Below are 19973 nucleotides of genomic sequence, written 5' to 3' on the forward strand. Positions count from 1 at the left end.
TAGTGGAAGCAATGCTGCACGGCGCAGCCGGCGCTTCCCAGGCTCTCCTTCAAGCTGAAGGTTACCCACCCGCGCAGCCAGCCCCAGCCCTGTGAGCGCCGCGCCTCGCTTCCCGGCTCCGGCTGCTTGGCGGCACGCAGGGCAACGACCGGGCCGCCCGCGCCGGGGCGCACTGCACCAGCGGCTTGGGCTTGGTGGATGTGTATGCATGAGTTCTGCACCGAATGGGCGCAAGAAGCGCCCCAGCCGGTCCACCCGCTCCTCGATCTTCCAGATCAGCAAGCCCCCGCTGCAGAGCGGGGAGTGGGAGCGCAGGGGCAGCAGCTCCGAGAGCGCCCACAAAACCCAACGAGCCCTGGACGACTGCAAGATGGTAGGTGAAAACTGCGCTTTTTTTTTTTTTTTTTTTTTTTGGAGAGGAGGTGGGGGAATCTTGTATGTTAATCGTTTGCTTGACTGCCTGCCACTCCCCCACCCTCAGCCCCTCCATGCCGATCACGTGCACATGCACTATTTTTAAATCTGCAGTCCCCAGATTCAGGGTAACACCCGGGTCGTAATGCCCCCAACAGAGAAGTGCCACGGTATGGGTCAGCGGCTGTAAGTCATGCCTCTACCCCCTCAGAGAATGGTGGATGCGAAAGACACGGTGAACTGGCTTGCTAACCAGGGAGGGAGGGAGAGGGGAAGGTGGGGGTGCTGCTTTGTGGGGAGACAGCAGCCAATAAACCCAAACACAGCACACGGGGCGCTGCAGAGGGGACGAAGGTTCCAGCGCTGAGGCTGTGGCCGGTCTTCCCTAAGGCTCCTGAGCCAGAGTGGTTCAGTGGCCTGGCGGGAGGTGAAAAAGGTTTGCCTCTGACAACCTGCCTTTGGCCTTTCTCCCCCTCCAAGTACACATCCTTATCTTAGCTGTAGTAAAGGGGAGCTTTTAAGTAAAAGTTCCCAGCATCAAACTCTAGTGACCCAGCGGTGGCATACACTCTTGCTCTTCAGAAACTGAGTCTGAACGGGTAGGGTGACTAGTCCCAAAATAGAGCTTCCACGACCTGACTTACCAATGAAAAATAAACACTTGCCTTGGACAAAGAGAAACGTACCCTCTTTGTACCTTGATCTTTAAACAATTTGGAGGCCCCTTAGCTGGAGACTTGTGGAGTTGGCTGAGGGGTCACCGAAAGCCCATGCTCCTTTACACTGAAATAGGAAACATTCTGATGATGTTTCATGAAAGAAATTCAATTCTCTTCCAGCTTGTCCAAGAGTTCAATACTCAAGTGGCCCTGTACCGAGAGATGGTCATTTCTATCGGGGATGTCTCTGTCAGCTGCCCCTCCCTCCGGGCGGAAATGCACAAGACAAGAACCAAAGGCTGTGAAATGGCCCGCCAGGCACACCAAAAACTTGCTGCCATCTCAGGGTAGGAGACTCTTTGGTAACTCATATACATTATTTGGTAACTCAGATACATGATGCATGGACGCGGACGCTAAGTTATGGTGGCCAAGACCTCCCAGGTGATCTTTGCAAAGGTGGGGTTTTAACCAATCACTCTGAGATCTCTTCTGAGAGCTATAGGCAAGCTATATGCCAAATTACAGTCTGAAGGTTTGTGATCCTTGTATGGACATATATTGAAGATTCGGGTATTAGGTGATTTTTTTTTTTAAAAAATCAACTTTCAATATGCGGTTCATATTGGAACTTGGGGCTTAAGATATTTTTGCAGAATGTTTGGCTATCAAAACGAACTTAAGTCATCATGCCTCAAGATTATTTGTCATCTGCTCTTAAACATCTACTGCACAAAAGGCCCGTGCAGTCGAGAGAAAATCTTTCCTAAATCCTAGATCTACTAAACTATTTATACCATGAGATAAATTCCTATGGTACCATTTAAAATAAAATCCTTAAAATAAAGTCTTAGATATAAATTACTCTCCTCACTGTAGTGTATGAAAGGGAACTTTTAACATAAGAAAATTATTTTAAAAATTGGGGAAATTCACAAATCTACCTAAACCTAGGTCGTTTATATGCCCCTCCTCACTATCTTTATTTTTATCACACTTATGGATTCCCAAACCTACTTTTGGTGCTAATATAGTGAGTGATAGGATCTCTTCTGAGACCCCATCTACTTCTTCATGATCTCTCAGTATCAAGAACAAAGTTAGTCATGGGTTTTGTCAACAGTTACTATATTCAAATAAGAACAAAGAGCCTGGAAACACAGGAATGCTTACACTAATACATTAAAGTGTTTGATTTCATCTGGATATAGCCTTTATCTTTTATCTGTGTATGTCTTTATCCCCTTCAAAGTTCAAGTCAGACTAACCAGATAATGTTGCAGATTGATCATGTGTAGAAATTATATCTAATTTACTTATTTGAAAGAATCATTCTTTGCCCTCCTTGTGTCAATAATATGTATAATGACCATAATATGTATAGTGACTATTACTGCTATATACAGATTAAAGGCATATGTTACCTTTCTCAGTAATTACCTTACATTTAACAAGTGGCATTTTCTATCATGAAAAAAGATACACAATCTAATGTCCTTGAAGTTAGTAGAAATATTGAGAAGCCTTGTCCTTTTCTGTTTTAACTGTTATACTATGAGTAACAGGAAGTGAATCTGGGATTCCATAAAGGAAATGGAAGGGATTTCAGTGTTTAAGGAATCTGCGGGAGAAATGCAGGTGTGATAAATCCCAGAGAAGAAGGGAGGAACAGCAATCAGAAACACAAATGGGAATAGTGGCAGAATAAAAACTGTAAAGAAACCATGATACAGAAGGGCAAATGGGTTTAGAATAGGAAATTTTATGCTCGGACCTAAAGAGTAGCGTCCATATAAACTTTGTGACCAAAGGCATCCAATGGGATTGTATTCAGGAACCCTGTAAGTTGAAATTCAAATGGATAACAAGTTCTAACCAGAGAAGATTGCCTAGAGAAGGAAACAAGGAGTTCAGTTTAGTGTGTTTTACTAAATGCAAGGCTCTTCCAAAGTTTCAGGAAAGAAGGAGTCGAAACTACTGCCTCCAAGTTGAGTTTTGAGGATTTGAGATGGATTTTACATACTCACAAGCGGATAGCCCTTTGCTACTTCCTTTTATCCGATCTGAGGGTTGATGTTATTGAGAGCAGTTTTTAAGACTTAGTGGGAAAACATGGTATTCTTAGAGCCTTGAAGAGGTAAGGCCAACTCTGTATAATGTTCTAGGATACGATTTGAAACATTTTCCACCTTAAAATAATAAACACAATTTAACCTTTTTTCTAAAATATGACAGTAATATGACTGAAGGAAATCGCTTTAGTTTCTCACCATGTAGCTTTCATTAATGGAAGATATGATTCCCCTTGGTGGAATTCTGTTCCTGAGACTGCTAGTTATGTGGGTTCTCATGTCAAGTTGATGTGAAAGCTGGTGAGGAGACTGTAGCATTCACTTTGAAATGTGAAGCAAGCATAAGAAAAGCAAAGGTTCTTGGGAGCAATAAAGGCAAAGACTGGATTTCTTGAGTGCCCGTCATTTGCCAGGACAATCCAGTTAATTCACAGAATGATCCTCTGAGGGAGGGATTAATATCCTTATTTTGCAAATATGTCTCAGGAAGGTTAAGGGAATTTGCCCAAAGTCACACAACTAAAAAGTAGTATAACTATGTTTCAGCCATCCGCACGGTTCTGAAATCCATCATCTTTCCTCTACCTATGGCTGCCATTTAAAAAGGTATTATGTAAGGTGGGCCTGGGTGGCTCACTTAAGCATCTGACTTCAGCTCAGGTTTTTGAGTTCGCGTCCCACATCGGGCTCTGAGCTGACAGCTTGGAGCCTGGAGCCTGCTTCAGATTCTGTGTCTCCTTCTCTTTCTGACCTACCCTTGCTCATGCTCTCTTCCTTTCACACTCTCACTCTCTCTCTCAAAATTGAAAAAAAAAAAAACCCCAAAACATTAAAAAGGTATTATGTAAAAATGAGTGAAATACTAAAACACGCTAACATATGGATCAACCAAAGATTATGTTAAATCAAAGACACCGGTCACAAAATGCCCTATATCCTAGGATTCCTTTTATATGAAACACTCAGAAAAAGCACATGTATAAGCATCAGAAAGTAGATCAGTGGTTGCCTAGATCTGGGAGTGGCAACAGGGAATTACTGCAAATGAGCTTGAGGTAACTTTTTAGAATCATCGAAGTGTTCCAAAATTGAACATGGTGATGACTGTACAGCTATGGATTTACTAAAAGTCATTAAATCGCACACTTCAAATGACTGAAGTTTATACTGTGTAAAATAGAGCTCAATAAGTGTTTTTTTAAAAAGGTATGATCTCCATCACCATGAATATCATTTGCCTTTCATTGGCCTTATTCTTTTCTACATTCCTAGCTTTTAGTTAAAGGGGCTTCAACTCGAGGGCTTGGGAAGCAGAAACCTTGGCCCTCCATGCATGCGTCAAGGTGCCTGCCGGGCAGCAATCACCCAAGCACCAAAGCTGTGCTCTGAGTAGGAACACAGGTGCTGCAAAGGCAGGACTTGAAGGAGTAAGTGAATTCACTCATTTTTTTTTTTTTTTTTTTTTTTTTTTTTACTGTTTATTTTTGAGAAAGAGAGGGAAGGAGAGTGAGCAGGGGAGGGGCAGAGAGAGCAGGAGACAAAGAATCTGAAGCAGGCTCCAGGCTCTGAGCTGTCAGCACAGATTCCCACATAGGGCTTGAACCCATGAACCATGAGATCATGAACTGAGCCGAAGTCAGATGCCTAGCTGAGCCACCCAAGTACCCATTAAAGAAAGTTTTGTAATGTTTGTTTATTTTTGAGAGAGACAAAGCACAAGCCAGGGAGGGGCAGAGAGAGGGAGAGACACAGAATCTGAAGCAGGCTCCAGGCTCTGAGCTGTCAGCACAGAGCCTGACACGGGGCTCAAACAAATGCACCATGAGATTACAAACTGAGCTGAAGTCCAGTGCTTAACCACTTAACCAACTGAACCACCCAGGTGCCCCGAATTCACTGACTCATTCTCCTGTTTACACCCTGGCTTTGGGGCCAGAGGAGGGAGACTGGGTTGGAGGTGGACAGGACAAAAAGACGATGAAGCAAGATAAATGAAGAAGGAGAGAAAAACCAGTGAGGGCTTACACCCCTTTCCTCCCTGACTGTGAAAACTCAAGAGTTTGTTTCTCACCAGCTGGCCTTGGGTAAGAAGGCCATCTTCACAGACACAGTCAAGACACTTTCTCAGACTGTGTCTAGGTCAGCAAAAGTGAGAACATAGCAGCTGAGGTCTTCTGGACAGAGCCAGCCACGTGAGTTCTCTGCCTGCCCTGAGTTACCAGAGTTACTGTCCCTTTTTTCCCTACGGTGCCGATTTTTTCCTCGGAAATAAAGTTAAGAGGGGCCTCAATGAGGACTTGCTAGAGTGGTCCCCAAACCTGTTTTAGCAGCAGAATCTTCCTTCAGTCTAAAAGTGGTTAAGTCAGATTCCTAAGGCAGGTCAAAAGTGGCATTGCTGTGCCCTGCTTGGTGTGTGTGTGTGTGTGTGTGTGTGTGTACACGCTTGTGTGCATGGCTGGCACACACATCAAGGGTAGGCGGCTGTCGGGCCAGGTCTCCTTGGACTTCCTTCCAAAAATGACTTCTGAAACACCGCTGAAGAATCCCTAGGGCTTCATGGCACACAATGTACTGATTCAGCATAATTTCCTTGTTTTGTATTTAAAGAGATTTAGAGGATTTTAAGCAACTTTAGAGGCGAGCTGGTTGAGTATGCATGAGAGGTTAGCATTTGGGCAGACCTGGGCAGAGTACCATCTTCTGTGACCTTGATGGCATTACTTCACTGTCTGAATCTCAATTTCCTCCTCCGTAAACCAGCTATGATGCTCACCATGTGGTAGTTGAGAGGGTGTGGGGGGCCAAGTATGTGACTCCCCAGCCTATAGAGGACACTGTGTCAGTCCAAGGCTGCTCTTAGCTGTCTTGTCTACCGCTCCCCAGTCTCATGCCTGCTCCGTCAAATACACCATGTCTTGAGAACGAAGAGAAAAGAGCACAGCACACAAGCTAGGAACAACCCACAGAAGCCGACATCCCGCAGGAGACCCTGGGAAATTATGCTGTGGCTGGTGGGCTGGGGGTTGGGATTCCTTTTCCAGCACTGTTTTTACGGTGCCTGTGTCTCACTCCATCTTCTTCACACCACTACCTTCTGCTAGTGGCTGCTGACGGAGTGAAAGTGAGGTTTAAGTAGGAAAATGTGCGAGGCAGCATCGTGTCATGGGAAAGAGCTTTGACTCTAAATCAGATTAGACTGGGATAAAATCCTGGCTTTACCACGTACTAGGAACGCGTGCATCTGGATATGCAAATTGCTTCCCAGGGTGGCAAATGTCAGGCTGGCACACCGGTTTAAGTACAGACTTTGGAGCCTCAGTGCCTGTGTTCAAATCTCAGCCCTGCCTTTTACAGATAGTGTATTTTTTACAGATAGTGTATCTGTACCTTTACAGACAGTGTAACCACCTGATGAAGGTAGATAATTATCCTTCTCTGCCTCAGTTTCCTCATCAGCAAAATGGGTTTTATAACTAATGGGACTGAATCAGCACTCTAAGGACTGAGTAAGTGAACATACATCAAGCACTCAGAAGGCTGAGTACTGTGTAGTAATACTATTATTAAATTCAAATTAGTGTTAGTGTAATTATTGGTAAGACATTCAAAATTCAGGTTATCGTGATACACTCATCAAAAATAAGTTTATTTGTCAAAAATGTTTCAAATAATTATTTTCGTTGAAATATATTTTGTTTCCCTTAGTTCCTTCTATCATGTTTGGGGGAATTTGTTAGCTTCCCGGAATGCTATCAAAAGGCTTCTTCTTTAAAACCTTAACAACAATATGGGTATGTGGAGGTTTAAAAGTACTTAAGTTTAGAAATATTTTCCTTGTATGGGGGCACCTGGGTGGCTCACTTGATTGAGCATCTGACTTCAGCTCAGGTTATGATGTCACAGTCGTGAGTTCGAGCCCCTCATCGAGCTCTGTGCTGGCAGCTGAGAGCCTAGAGCCTGTTTTGGATTCTGTGTCTCCTTCTCTCTCTGTTCCTCCCCTGATCGTTCATTCTCTCTCTCTCTCTCTCTGTCAGAAATAAGCATTAAAACATTTTTAATATTTTCCTTGTATGAATCAAACTGTATTCTTCATTAATTCGGTGTGATATTTACAAACTCTTTTGGCCTAGCTCTGGTAAAGGCTGTGAGACACTGGACAAGTCTGTTAAATTCTCTGTACACCTCAATGGGAGGGCTGCATTGAATGACTTCTGAACTTTCTAGTTTCATCATTAGAGTGTTCTGCATTAATTCACATAGACTTTAGGTACAGAACTAAGCTATTATAAAAAAGCATCATGAATGAAATTTCATGATTGAATTCTAGAGAGAATCTGAGATGTGAACATACTATGATCACAAGAAGAATCTCAATTTCCTAATGGCTTCTGGGAACAATATAATCAATATCGTAGAGATTCGTGCCTACAGATTTCAGATTTTTTGCCTTCAGCAACTAGTTTCCTGACCAACTATGCCCCCTAATTTTCTCTCCTTTTTTCCTTACATCTCTCCTCATGTACTTTTCCCCCCGTTTTTTTAGTCTGTTTTAGTTTTGTTTGACTAATTTACTTTTCTGCTCCATTTTTCCCAGTCCCTCTTCAAGCTAGTTCTTGTCTGTTTTCCATTCCGTTTGCTAGGAAGCTGGGAGAGCGGGGAGAGACAGAATACAGATTCACAGCTCAGTCGGTAATGCTTCGCTCCCACACTGGGGCTGAGACAGCAGCCAGTACGTGGGGTGGGCGAGTATGGAAATGCATGGAGGCAGCCCTCACAGCTTTCTTAATCCACATGATGGAGGAGGTCTTATTAGCACAAGAGGCCTGGTTGGCAGACACGCCAAGCCACCCACTCTGCCCTGTATGTTCTCTTTCTATTACAGGTGTTTTTGCTTTCAAAATTTTAACCCTCACTGGTCAAATCATGCAAGGAGATTATATGTGCACCAAAAGTATATGCCATCCATCAAAGGGAAGGATGAGAGAACAATTCTGAATTAGTTTCTGCTAGGGCTGCAGTAACAAAATATCACAGGCTGGGTAGATTACGCATCAGATTTGGAGGCTAGATATCCAAGATCAAGGTATAAAGAGGACTGGTTTCTTCTGGCAACTGGGAAGAAGAATCTGTTCCTCTCTCGTTTCTGGTGACTTGGCGGCAATCCTGGTTGTTCCTTGGCACGTGGAAGCGTCTGTCTTCATCTTCAATGTCCTTCTACCTGTGTGTGTCTATGTCCAAATTTTGTCTTTTTTATAAGGAAACCGGTCACACTAGATTAGGGGCCTACCCTACTCCAGTATGGCCTCATGCTAACATAACTAATTATATCTGCAATGATGTATTTCCAAATAAGATCTCATTCAGAAGTACCGAGATTTAGGATTTCAACGTAAGAATTTGGGGCTGAGGAGACATAATTTAACCTGGCAAATTCCCTTGAACCATCTTTAGGAATTCTCTTCAAACTTGGGGATGTTGGGCCCAGTGGGAATGGAGGTAGAGTTTTGCCCAGCACATTCTCTCAACACTTCCACACAAAGACTTCCCAGTGCCCAGGGCTTTATCATCAGACTTTAGCTTATGTTAGGGGTGGGGTTTGTGACCATGGACAAGAATGCTTTCTGTACGAAACAGATGCAGTCACAGAGGTATTGAATCCCTCGTATGGTTAGCACTCGGCTCTAATTTAACTACTAGTGTGTAAACATGGAACACAAAGGTGGTACAAAAATCCAACTGCAGGAGAGAATACTTGGGTGGAGAGAGAAGAGGCACATGACACTCCACAAGCAAGGTGTTCACCCTCTCTGGTCTTCATGGTTAGAACTGGCCAGGCACTGGTCCCTCCATGGTACTAACACTACTGCGTAAGGACCCGATGCCTACTCCGGAAACAAGTGACCTAGTAATGGCTCACATCAACTTGAAGAACCAGGCCATTATCAGTAACAAGATGACAGGTGATATGGAATCTAGACAAGAACTCTCCCTTTGCCTGTTGAAGTCAGCCTTTATGTGCTTTGACAAGACAGCAGCCTAATGACCTTCACCCGTTAGACCTTTCTTAACAAATGTGCCAATTAGAGAGAAAATGAAATCTAAAATGAACTTGAGGAAAATTTATTGTCACTTTATTATTTATATGGGCAAGCACAAGAGAGCAAGGCTGTGTTTCATGCACGCTTGCACCCTGGGGGGCGTGTCAGTGAGGATACGTCCGTTTTGTTTGTTCACTGACTTCCCTTGGCTTTGTAAAATCTACTCTGACAAAGACTTTGCAAAGTAAGAAGTGATCAGTCAGATTAGCTAATGTTTTATGACTTCAGATCATTATTTTTTTTCCTAACTGTAAAACCAGGAAGCGGTCTTTAAATAACAGAAGACTTTAAAGCACATCTAAGACTTATTTCCCAGGTATAGGTGTTCATTACCACAGAGGGCCAGCGGACAGTGTGTATTTTAGAAATGCTCCAAGTAATTATGTTTAAATAAAGTTGTTTGATAAAATATTGCCCTAATGTCTGTCTGCTTGGTGGATATTCAATAGTTTAATAATGATTTTCCATTAACATCACCCTTAAAAATCACTCTTGATATTTTTAGTCCTTGTAAGTTTAGTTACGACTCATCTAAAAAGCCATCTCCATAACGCACAGCTCGAGAGCAGTAACTATATTCACTTATTTCCTCTGCTCTGCAAGACAGGACTTAAAGAAAAGAAAAAAGAAAAACACTACATGAAAAACATTTAAGTGCTGCTCTCTATACATATATGCACATATGTATATTGCTTGTCTATATATATATACACGTATTTATATATAAACAAATACTAAAATTTGTGAAGTCGACTCTTATTAGCATAAAGTGTCTGAGCCTTTAAAGTGAAGAGCTGATTTAGCAAATAAAGGTTCCCCAATCAGGTTAACAAAATTCAACTTAACATTCGCAGCTGTAAATCAACTTCTAGTCTTTACCGACTTAAAGGAGTTTGAGCAAAAGAGTGAAATACATACTAACCCAGAGGTCAAACTCCTAGTGTATTCTTTTGTCACAAATTAAGTCAGTTAACATTAAGTCCCCGTCACCCTTATTCTGTTAGTTAGCGAACTCTGTGGTGTTTAATTTTTTTCAGTACCTACTGTCTCTCTTCCTTCCTCCCCATATCTGAGATGGCCCCCTTAGTTCACAGCTGGTACCCCCAGGCCATCAACCACTGCACGGACTCTCACCTCTTCTTTGCAGTGTATTTACTGGTTCCAGGCTAGTCCTCCTATAACTTTCCTTTAGTTTTGCCACTTCTTTGCTTTTATTTTTTAGTTTATTAATGTTGAAGTGAGATAGAGAGCAAGTGAAGGAGGGGCAGAGAGAGACAGAATAGAATCCCAAACAGGCGCTGTCAGCAGAGAGCCTGATGCGGGGCTCGAACTCACAAACCATGAGATCATGACCTGAAATGAAGTCAAGAGTCGGATACTTAACTGACTGAGCCACCCAGGTACCCGACCACTTCTTTGCTTTAAAACTTCAAGCCAACTCCCATTTTCTAAAGCAGAAATGTTTCTTCTGGATTGCCAGTCTCAGAATCACCTGGCTTGCCCTCAGACCCAAAGAACTGAAATCTCTGGAGAGCAAAATGTGTTAATTCAAATTTTTAACAAACACCACCCCATCCCCCAGGAGATTCGTGAACATGCTAAATATGAGGCCTGTCAGCCTGAAGCAGTGATTCTCAACTTGGCCTGCACACTGGAATCACCTGGGAAGCTTTAAAAAAAATTGCTGGTGCTTGAATTTCATCCCTAGAGTTCTTGATTTAAACTATCTGGGATGCAGCCTGGGCATTCGGATATTTTTTAAAGCTCCCCAAGTGAGCATCTGTATAGAAATGGCTTTCGTTTGGCTACATTTAACAAAAAATCCAAAGAAGTAGTCGTTTAAAGATACCAGGGTTTATTCTCACACAGAAAAGGAGCCCTAGAACGGGAATTTAGAATCGGTGTGGTAGCTCCATGGAGTCACTGTTCTGTTGCCCATTCTTAGCATATTGCTTCCGCCCTCAGCCTGACATGATGATGCAAGATTATGACAGGAGCTCCAGCCATCAGCCCAGACTAGAGGATGAATGGAGGAAAGGCTATGCTTCCCAGCTGGGTCAGCTCGTTTTAAGTAAACCAAAATAAAACTTCTAGAACTACATCGGGTAGTCACACCTAACTACAGAGGAGACCAGGAAGTTATTCTTCTCCAACGGACACTTTAACTAGAAGGGAAAGGGAGAGAATGGATACTGGCCAACAACCAACCACCTCACTCACAGCACCCAACCTGTATTTCTGATCGGAATTCTTCTTTTACTATCTGACTACTTACTCAGATTGATGTACTTCTTACTCCTTAAAGGTGTATAAAGGATGGTCCTTTCCTATTAGTCGACATCTGTGGGTTCTCGCTATAAAAGCCCACACATCAGCCATTAAAAGAAATCATTTAGCCTCCTAAATGCCTCCAGACTGCCTTATATGCAGTCTCATTATAGCGTACCATGCTCCTCACACAGAAATCCGCAACAGACTGAAGAGTCCCAAAGGGATCAACAAGACTTTGCCACTTTTAAATGGACCCATGGAAAAGATCAGAAGTGCAGGAACCTCTTGGGAGAGCAAGAAGTTAGGCAAGGTATGTTTGAGTATAGTTTTCAGAAGACAGGAGTATGGTTTGAGTATAGCTTCCACAAGACAGGAAGAGATGAGACACAGTCTACAAGGAGTATAGGCAGTGGCACTCAAGAAATCAATTAGAGGGGTGTCTGGGTGGTTCAGCTGACTAAGCATCCAACTTCAGGTCAGGTCATGATCTCACGGTTCCTGAGTTCGAGCCCTACATCTGGCTTTGTGCTGATAGTGCAGAGTCTGCTTGAGATTCTCTCCTTTTCCCACTCTCTCTCAGCCCCTGCCCCACTCACTCTCTCACACTCTTTCCAAATAAATAATAAACTTATAAATAAATTTAAAAAGAAATCATTTAGAAAATATCTACCCGAGATTGAGTGAGGCTCTTACTGAAACAATGTTAATTAAACTTCCTTTAATAAACCAAAGAAAGAAGTTCGTTGAGGAGTTAACATCTGATGAGCTATTAAGAATAAAAGGTAGAGAGGCAACATTTTCTGGATATACAGGTAAGCTGTAAGATGACCTACGATCAAGATTATAATAAAGTCGTTAAGAAAAATTGAACCTAGAGCACCTAGGTCATAAAATGCATTTAACCCATAGTTTGCTCAATTATAAGCCTATGCAACACATTATAACATATTCTTTGGGGAAACATATTCATTTGTAACTCTGGAAGTATGCTCTCTTCCTGGACAACTATTTATAGAGCATCCACCATATGCCACGTGCTTTTCTAGGTGCTGGAGATAGAGCAGTTCTGAACAAAATAAAGAAGGCTCCTGCATTCATGGCAAGGATGATCAAGAAACGCTGTGGCTCTGAATGTTTGTGTCTCTGCACAGTAGGCCTCAGTAGGGAGGGCCTTTAGGTGGAGCTTAAGTTCGAAGGTTAAAGCCTTCAGGAATGCAGTCAATGCCCTGATAAAAGCGGCTCCAAAAACGTGTCTCTTCTACCATATGAGGACACAGCAATAAAGCACCAGCTAGGAACCAGGAAGAGAGCCCTCACCAAAAAAGAGCATCCCGGCACCTTGGTCCTGTACTGCCGAAGCTCCAAACTAACAAGCAATAAATTTCTGTTGTTGTAAACCATCCAGTTCATGATGTTTTGTTATAGCAGCCTGAACGTACTGAGAAAAAAACCAAACAGGCAAAAAAGAGTACAATTCAGAGAGTGATCAATGCAGTAAAGAAAGTAGAATGATATAATGCAAGAATGTTGGATACGATGTGGGGAGTTATTGTCAGATCGGGTTTTCAGGAAGGCCCCTCTGGAAGGTGACATTCTAACTCGGTATTTATTTATTAAGTCACGGCTTTCAGGGACTTAAACAGACAACAGTTTATTTTCTCTCATAATTAAAAACTCAGGGATAGGGGATAGGAAGCACTGGTTCATGATTCAAAGATATCAGGTATGAGATGCGAGATTTCTGGAATACTTTGGCCTTTTCTTCAAGGTTCCAAGAAGGCTGCTCAGCTCTAGAAGGATCTCCCAACCATACATTTCATGATCTCATTTGCATACATCTCCCACCGTACTAACTATCCAGCAAGGACAAAAGTTTCCCCATCTATAAGCCAAAGCAATGCTTCCTGAGGCCCAGGATAGGATCTTTAGTGAGACTAGGGATCAGTAGGGAGCTCGGACAGGAGATGTGAGGAAAGAGGAGCTACACTGGGGAGAGAGAAGTATGAACAGATTCCTCAACATCTACCCACTCCTTCCTGCCCACTTTCTTCTTGGGGTGCTCAATGAACACCTACTTGGTCCAGGCACTGTGCTAGGTTCTGGGAAAGTCAAAATAAAACACAGCCACTGCCCTTGTGAACTTTGGGCTAGCATCTGTGTAGACAGACTTGTAAACAAATCATTGCAGAGCAGGGTCCTCAATGCTGAGATAGAAATATGCAGATGATACAGGAGACTCACACAGCTATTAGCTATGCTTGAGTGGGAGTAGCCAGGAAGAGAGACTTCATAAAGAGACGGTGGTGCTTACACCGAACTTTGAAGAACAATTAATGAGTGAGTAAAGGCTTCTGTCTTGAACCCTGGGACAATAGAAATAGCAATGTAAATGTGCGGACAACCAACCAAATGTGCCATACCCCTTATACATATATCACTTCATGAGTACATGAGTTCATCTGAAATAATATTTACTTAGAACCCAGTAAAATGTTTTTTTTAATGTCTGTTTACTTTTGAGAGAGAGGGCATGAGCTGGGGAGAAGCAGAGAGGGACAGAGGATCTGAAGCAGGTAATCTTTGCTGACAACAACGAGTTCGATGTGGGGCTTGAACTCACAAACCACAAGATCATGAACTGAGCCACCTAGGCACCCCCAGTGACAAGTTTTAAAGCCTGATATTTTGGCTAAGAAATCCATTTACCTAAAAGTTGCAGACATTAAACCACAGGGGCCTAGTCACGGAGCCAAAATGTATAAAGATGGGAGCTGGGATTACCTCAGCAGTTCGGTCCCACTAAGACTACAGTCTTTGGGATTCTTTGGACTTTTCCTTAACGCTTCCATGATAGTGGTCCCACCAGAGCCACTGAGGCTTCAAAGCTCCCTCCTGAATCTAGATAAGGTACACCTGGAGGCTTTCTGGAACACACAGGACACCAGATTTTTTTTCAATGTTTATTTATGGGGGTAGGGGCAGCGGAGGGTACGAGGAAAGGAGGGAGACAGGGAGGGGCAGAGAGAGAGAGAGAGAGAGAGAGAGAGAGAGAGAGAATCCGAACCAGGCTTCAGGCTCTGAGCTGTCAGCACAGAGCTGGAGCAAGGCTCCAACTCACGAACTCTGAGATCATGACCCGAGCTGAAATCAGACACTTAAATGACTGAGCCACCCAGGGGCCTGAAGAATACCAGATAATTTTTCAATTTTCATTTTGTAGTAAATTTAGGTTGATAAAGTTGAGACATTTAGTCAATTGGTGGGGTTGGGGTTTCAATACTGGTCTCTCAGGTAGCAGAGTCTTTCTTCTTAATGCTATGCCAGGCTCTTCCCCAGACGGCTCCCTTCCCTTTCACTTCCACCAAATATTATTTCCACTCAAAGCCTCTCTCCTCCCCTGGACACACTTCAGGACAAGGACCTCTTCAGCCAGCACACAGATGATTTGAAGGCTTTTAAGGTTTCCTCAGCTAGTTGGAAGAAGAAAACAAGCAAGAAAGTAAAAATAACACAATGATGGTCTTTCTGAAGCTGCCAACGGAATGTGAATGGATCTGGGCTCTGCATTCTGGAGGCCTAAGCACTTCTCTCTGAGCCCTGACTTTTTCAGACTTTCTTCATCCATGCTATGTCTACTCAGATTGCTCCTTAGACACCTTCTTTCCTGTCTGCCCACACAAGTCCTAAAAATGAGCATGTGGAACCAGACTTTTTCCCAGGTCTGGGTAGGCTGAATTCTGGGTTTCAAGAGTCAACCTGCTTCTTTCTAGCAGAGGACATTTGAGTAGGAGTGGGACACCCCATTACCCCAGTGACGTTGGCCACAAAGCTCCACTGTCCATCAGTACAGAGTACAAGGGGTTAAAGAGAAAGGGAAATGAGGAATGGTACCAAGTGTGCCGGGGCTCAAAGGAAAGCGAACTTCCCAGTGTGGTGATGGGTACACGCAAGAAAGTAACACTGAAGCTGGATAAAAAGATGGGAAGGGGCACCGGGGTGGCTCAGTTGGCTAAGCGTCTGACTTCAGCTCAGGTCATGATCTTACGGCTTTGTGAATTCGAGCCCCACATCAGAAACTGGGCTGACAGCTCAGAGCCTGGAGCCTGCTTTGGATTCTCTATCTCCCCCTGTCTCTCCCCCCACCCTCTAAAAAAACAAACATTAAAAAAAAAAAAAAAAAAGGAAGGGAAGGGAAGAACTCAAAATGAACAAGAATGGGAAGAGATTATCAGAACAATCTCAAAACGCTCCTTCTTAAAAGGCCCAAATCCCTTATCAGTGAACTCACAAGAGCTCCTGTCTCCCTAGCAAAGGGACTTTAAAATCACCAGAGTTATTATCCACCTTGCTCCCCCTTGTCAGAATTCCAGTTTTTAGCCAGAATGATGGGTTGTTAGAGCTTCAGGCTCTGAGTCTTGGACTCTTATTCGCTTAGTGGGTCTAGTTTTGAAGCATTTCAATTTGACTTGGCATTTCTATTTCCATTCTTGCCGTCTATTCACTGAGCTGAGGAATTAAGTGATGCTGGGGGTTTCTTTCCTTTTGCAGATGTTCATGATCCACAAACGGATCATTTTTCATCTTTCACTATCATTCCTATCATGTGGTCACTATGGAAATTCTTATTTATCTTAGAATTAAAGAATAAACCACTCCTCCTCACCTGCACCAAAATATTTCTGATATATGTTTGATATGTAAATTTATTAGGCAGAAACAGAGTTCCTAAAATTGTTGCTGGTGCACAGTAAGAACTTCATGCTTATTGAATGATACATCCCAAACGTTTTGGGTTTTGTGTCCTTATTTTTGTTCAAATGGATTTTTTTTTTTCAGTCATTCAACTCCTGTCTGTCCTTACTCTAGTCCAAAAGCAGCAGGCAGGGTAAGAAATGAGTAATGGGAAAGTTAGTCAAGGATAAATCTTAATTTTCAGACTGCTGTTCTTTATTAACTTTCATAAAAATTGATTCATTTTGATTTCACAATAATTCTTATCCAAAAATATTGGCTGGTGTACAAAGACCTTCCCTATGAGGACCACTACAGTATTTTTACCCCCAAATGAGCTAGATAAGACAACTATAAAGGACCAGAATCTTTATGTGAATGTGATTTGAGAATGTATAGTTTGAGTAAGTACAGCTGTCCCCTCCATGGAACACAGAAACACCCTACTGAGAGGTGCACGGAAGATATCTCCTAAATTGGGTGTGTTAGGATTCTTCAGAGAAAGAGAACCAATAGGTTATATAGGGTGTGTGTGTGTGTGTGTGCGTGTGTGTGTGTGTGTATGCTATAAAGCAGAGAATTGGCCCATACAGTTTTGGATGCTGAGCAATCTCACAATTTCCTGTCTGCAAGCTGGAGACACAATAAAGCAGGAATTGTAGTTCGGTCAGAGTCCAAAGGCCTGAGAACCAAGAGAGTGAATGGTTTAAGTCCAAGTCTAAGCGCAGGAAGAGACTGATGTCCCTGCTCAGTAGCCAGGGATAGAGAATTGACGCTCCCTTAATGTTTTTATTCTATTCAGGCCCTCAGTGGATTGGGTGATGTCTACCCACATCAGGGGGGGCCATCTGCTTTACTCAGTATACCAATTCAAACACTAATCTCTTTCACAAAGACCCCCACAGACACACAGAGAAATAATATTTAACCAAATATCTGGGCATCCTATGGCTCAAACAAGTTAAAACATAAAATTAACCACCATACTGGGCTAGTGTAGCTGTGGAGAGATCATCTGTGGACATTTGGGAAGCCTTCTGTATGTCCGGTGAGGAGAGAGACATCAGCAAGCCCCTACCAGTCAGCATATGGGCAGGAATCAGGACATCATTCACCCCTCACCAGGAGTAACTACGTAGGCAACAGTAGTTTCTGAAGAATTGCTGGATCTTCCCAACTGGGTGACTCCCATGAACATTTTTCCCCATAAGTCATGTTTTCTTACTATCTGATTTTTGAGCTCAAATGGCTGCATCTGTTTTAGTACTGTACCATCACTGAATAATGAGGAAACTGCTCAGATTATTTTAGGCCACACCATGCACCATAATGCAAAATCACTCGGCAAATGTTCTCTCCATAAAACAAGCCTTATCAACTGTTTTTATATTCATAGATTCAATCTTTTGTTTTCTGAGGATGAAATATGTTTCAAGTTACCGAGTCTGTTCAGACTCAGAGTGCCTTTAAATTATTCTCTAAATTTCACCATTAGGTTATTGTTACCAGCACCACTGTAGCTCTGACATGACAATGTGAAGGGAGTTCAGGTATCTATTTAGGTGTAATCTTTGCAAAAGAAATGTCATCACAGTTCATTCTGGGACAGTCTTGCTTCACGCTTTAGCATTATCAGGGCATTCTCCAACTTCAGGCAAGGAAACTCTATGGGCCATGAGGGGGAAAGATGTAGGAAACAGCCGTGAGGTAGCTGGAAAGACAGTGAGGTAAGACGAATGAATCTGTTCTCTGGGAACTATGCCGATTCAAGAGTTGGTATTGCCAAGAGACAAAGGAATGAAGTGAAGAGAAAATAAAGGCAGCTCTGCGGTCACAGGGTTAGTGGTCAGAGGACATTAAAGCTTTCCAAACTTAAGTCCGCCACAGGCCCAGAAGGCAGGGTGAAAAAGTGACGCGGGCCTGGGGTGGTGGTGAAGGAGAGAGCATGTGCCTGCGTGGCTGAAGCAGGCTTCACTGACTGTGCATTCACATGTGGAAGAATGGGCCAAATGTGCCCTATTTGTGACTTGTTTGTTTCTTAAGAAGATCCAAGAATTCATGTTTATGTGTCAAATGTTGTAATTTTAAAATAGTGCCCAATAGAAAGATTCTGCTGACGCTAAGTGGCCCTCAGCAATTAGTGTCTATCTCTGTTACTTATCACCTGCTTCCTGCTCAGAACATTTACAGGCTGTTGGCTGTGAACGAACAGTACAAGAAATACAAAGATGTCTTACCATTTGGGGTTAGCTTTAGTAACTGTGACCTGTATTACCTTCTTAATTTCTTTGTTGCTTTCAGAATGGTACGTTGTTGATGTTAAAATTTGTTAGTACCTGTCACCTCATCAGTAAAAAAAAAATTTAGCCAAAAATAGAAAAATATTTTAGCCTTGAGTCATTAGGTAATTAAGGCCCCCGAACACTTAATTAGCATTAAGAACATGTTAAACATTTCTAGAGTTGAACCTAAGGAGAGAAAATAGAGTATTTGTACATTTGCCCTCAAGTCAAATTGCTTGAAAGACCCTTTCTCCTTTGAGAAGATGACAATTATTTAAATTATCATACAGCTGACACATTACTTTCTCATATCAAACAGGAGCCATTGATCTTATTATGATCAAGATCAAGACAAATAGCCTGTCAGATGTGTAAGAGTCTGAGGGCCATATAAATGCTGAACAGAAGGCTTTTTTTTTTTTTCAAACTAAATGAAATCCTAAGGGGGCGGGGGAGGCAAGGATCAACCTGATTTCTTGTTATTTATAGGATTTGAAACTGGATAGTATTTCACTGAAAGAAGACACAATATACCAAGTACTGACAAATGTCCATTCGCCTGAGAGTCATGACCGTTTCTAAATAGCTGCTTCTGAATTCCCAGCAGAAAGTGTTCATTCCATGACTTGTTTTTTTTCTACTTCCAATCGTGGGAACGACATCAAACCTTTGCTTTCAATACTCAATGTGTCCCTATTCTAAGATTCAAGACTTAATGTAGCCCATGGGATTACCCATTCTTCTCTTGCCTGTCCCCCTGCTTACCCACCCTCCTTCCCTCAATCACCCACGGATCTTCCTCAGCCCAAAATGGGGTTACGTGGTAATAAACCCATCATAAATTGAAAATATTCTAGGTGGGAAATGCGTTAAAACACCTAATCTAGTGAACTTCATAGTTTAGCCTGGCCTATCTTAAAGGTACACAGAACACTTTGTTCTTAGCCTACAGTAGGGCAAAATCATCTAGTGTGAAACTTGTTTTATAATAAAATGATGAAGAGCCCATGTTATTTACTGAATACTGTACTGACAGTGAGAAACAGAGTGGTTGCCAGTGTATGGGCTGTTTACCCCCAGCTCGCCTGGCTGATTGGGAGCGTCGGCTCGCTGTTGGTGTGAGCATCACCAGAGAGGATCATTCTACACATTGATTGTCTGGGGAAAGGTCAAAATTCAAAACTCAAAGTACAGTTTCTACTGAATGTGTCTTGCTCTCTTGCCATCACGAAGCTGAAAACTTCCTAAGTCAGATCATCATGGGTCAGGGACCACCAGTATATAGGTGAACTAAGGTCAAGGTGGAGGGATGGGGGGTGGGGGGCTAGAAAGGCATAGGTGGCACCCTCAGAGGGACAGAAGTTGGGAGAAGAAACTTAAGCATTTGGAGAGAAGCCAGGTCAGATGACTGACCTTTAGGTTCACAAAAATTCTGAGATCCTGGGA

General features: G+C 42.8%; 1 protein-coding gene across 2 annotated transcripts in view; it reads left to right on the forward strand.

Annotated features, from left to right (window-relative positions):
* Window positions 1–208: 208 nt before the first annotated feature.
* LOC120221321 (regulator of G protein signaling 7 binding protein) overlaps window positions 209–19973 on the forward strand; it is a 101342-nt gene continuing 81577 nt past the window's right edge. Inside the window, exons 1-2 of one of the 2 annotated variants that reach the window (XM_039218646.1) lie at window positions 209–373; window positions 1254–1420. In XM_039218646.1, the coding sequence (XP_039074577.1) occupies window positions 209–373; window positions 1254–1420 (332 nt within the window). The remainder of the gene's footprint in view (window positions 374–1253; window positions 1421–19973) is intronic. The other variant, XM_039218650.1, reaches the window with a different exon arrangement.

Source organism: Hyaena hyaena, unplaced genomic scaffold, assembly GCF_003009895.1.
Source record: "Hyaena hyaena isolate Hyena2069 unplaced genomic scaffold, ASM300989v1 scaffold_768, whole genome shotgun sequence".
In the NCBI taxonomy this organism is placed as follows: Eukaryota; Metazoa; Chordata; class Mammalia; order Carnivora; family Hyaenidae; genus Hyaena; species Hyaena hyaena.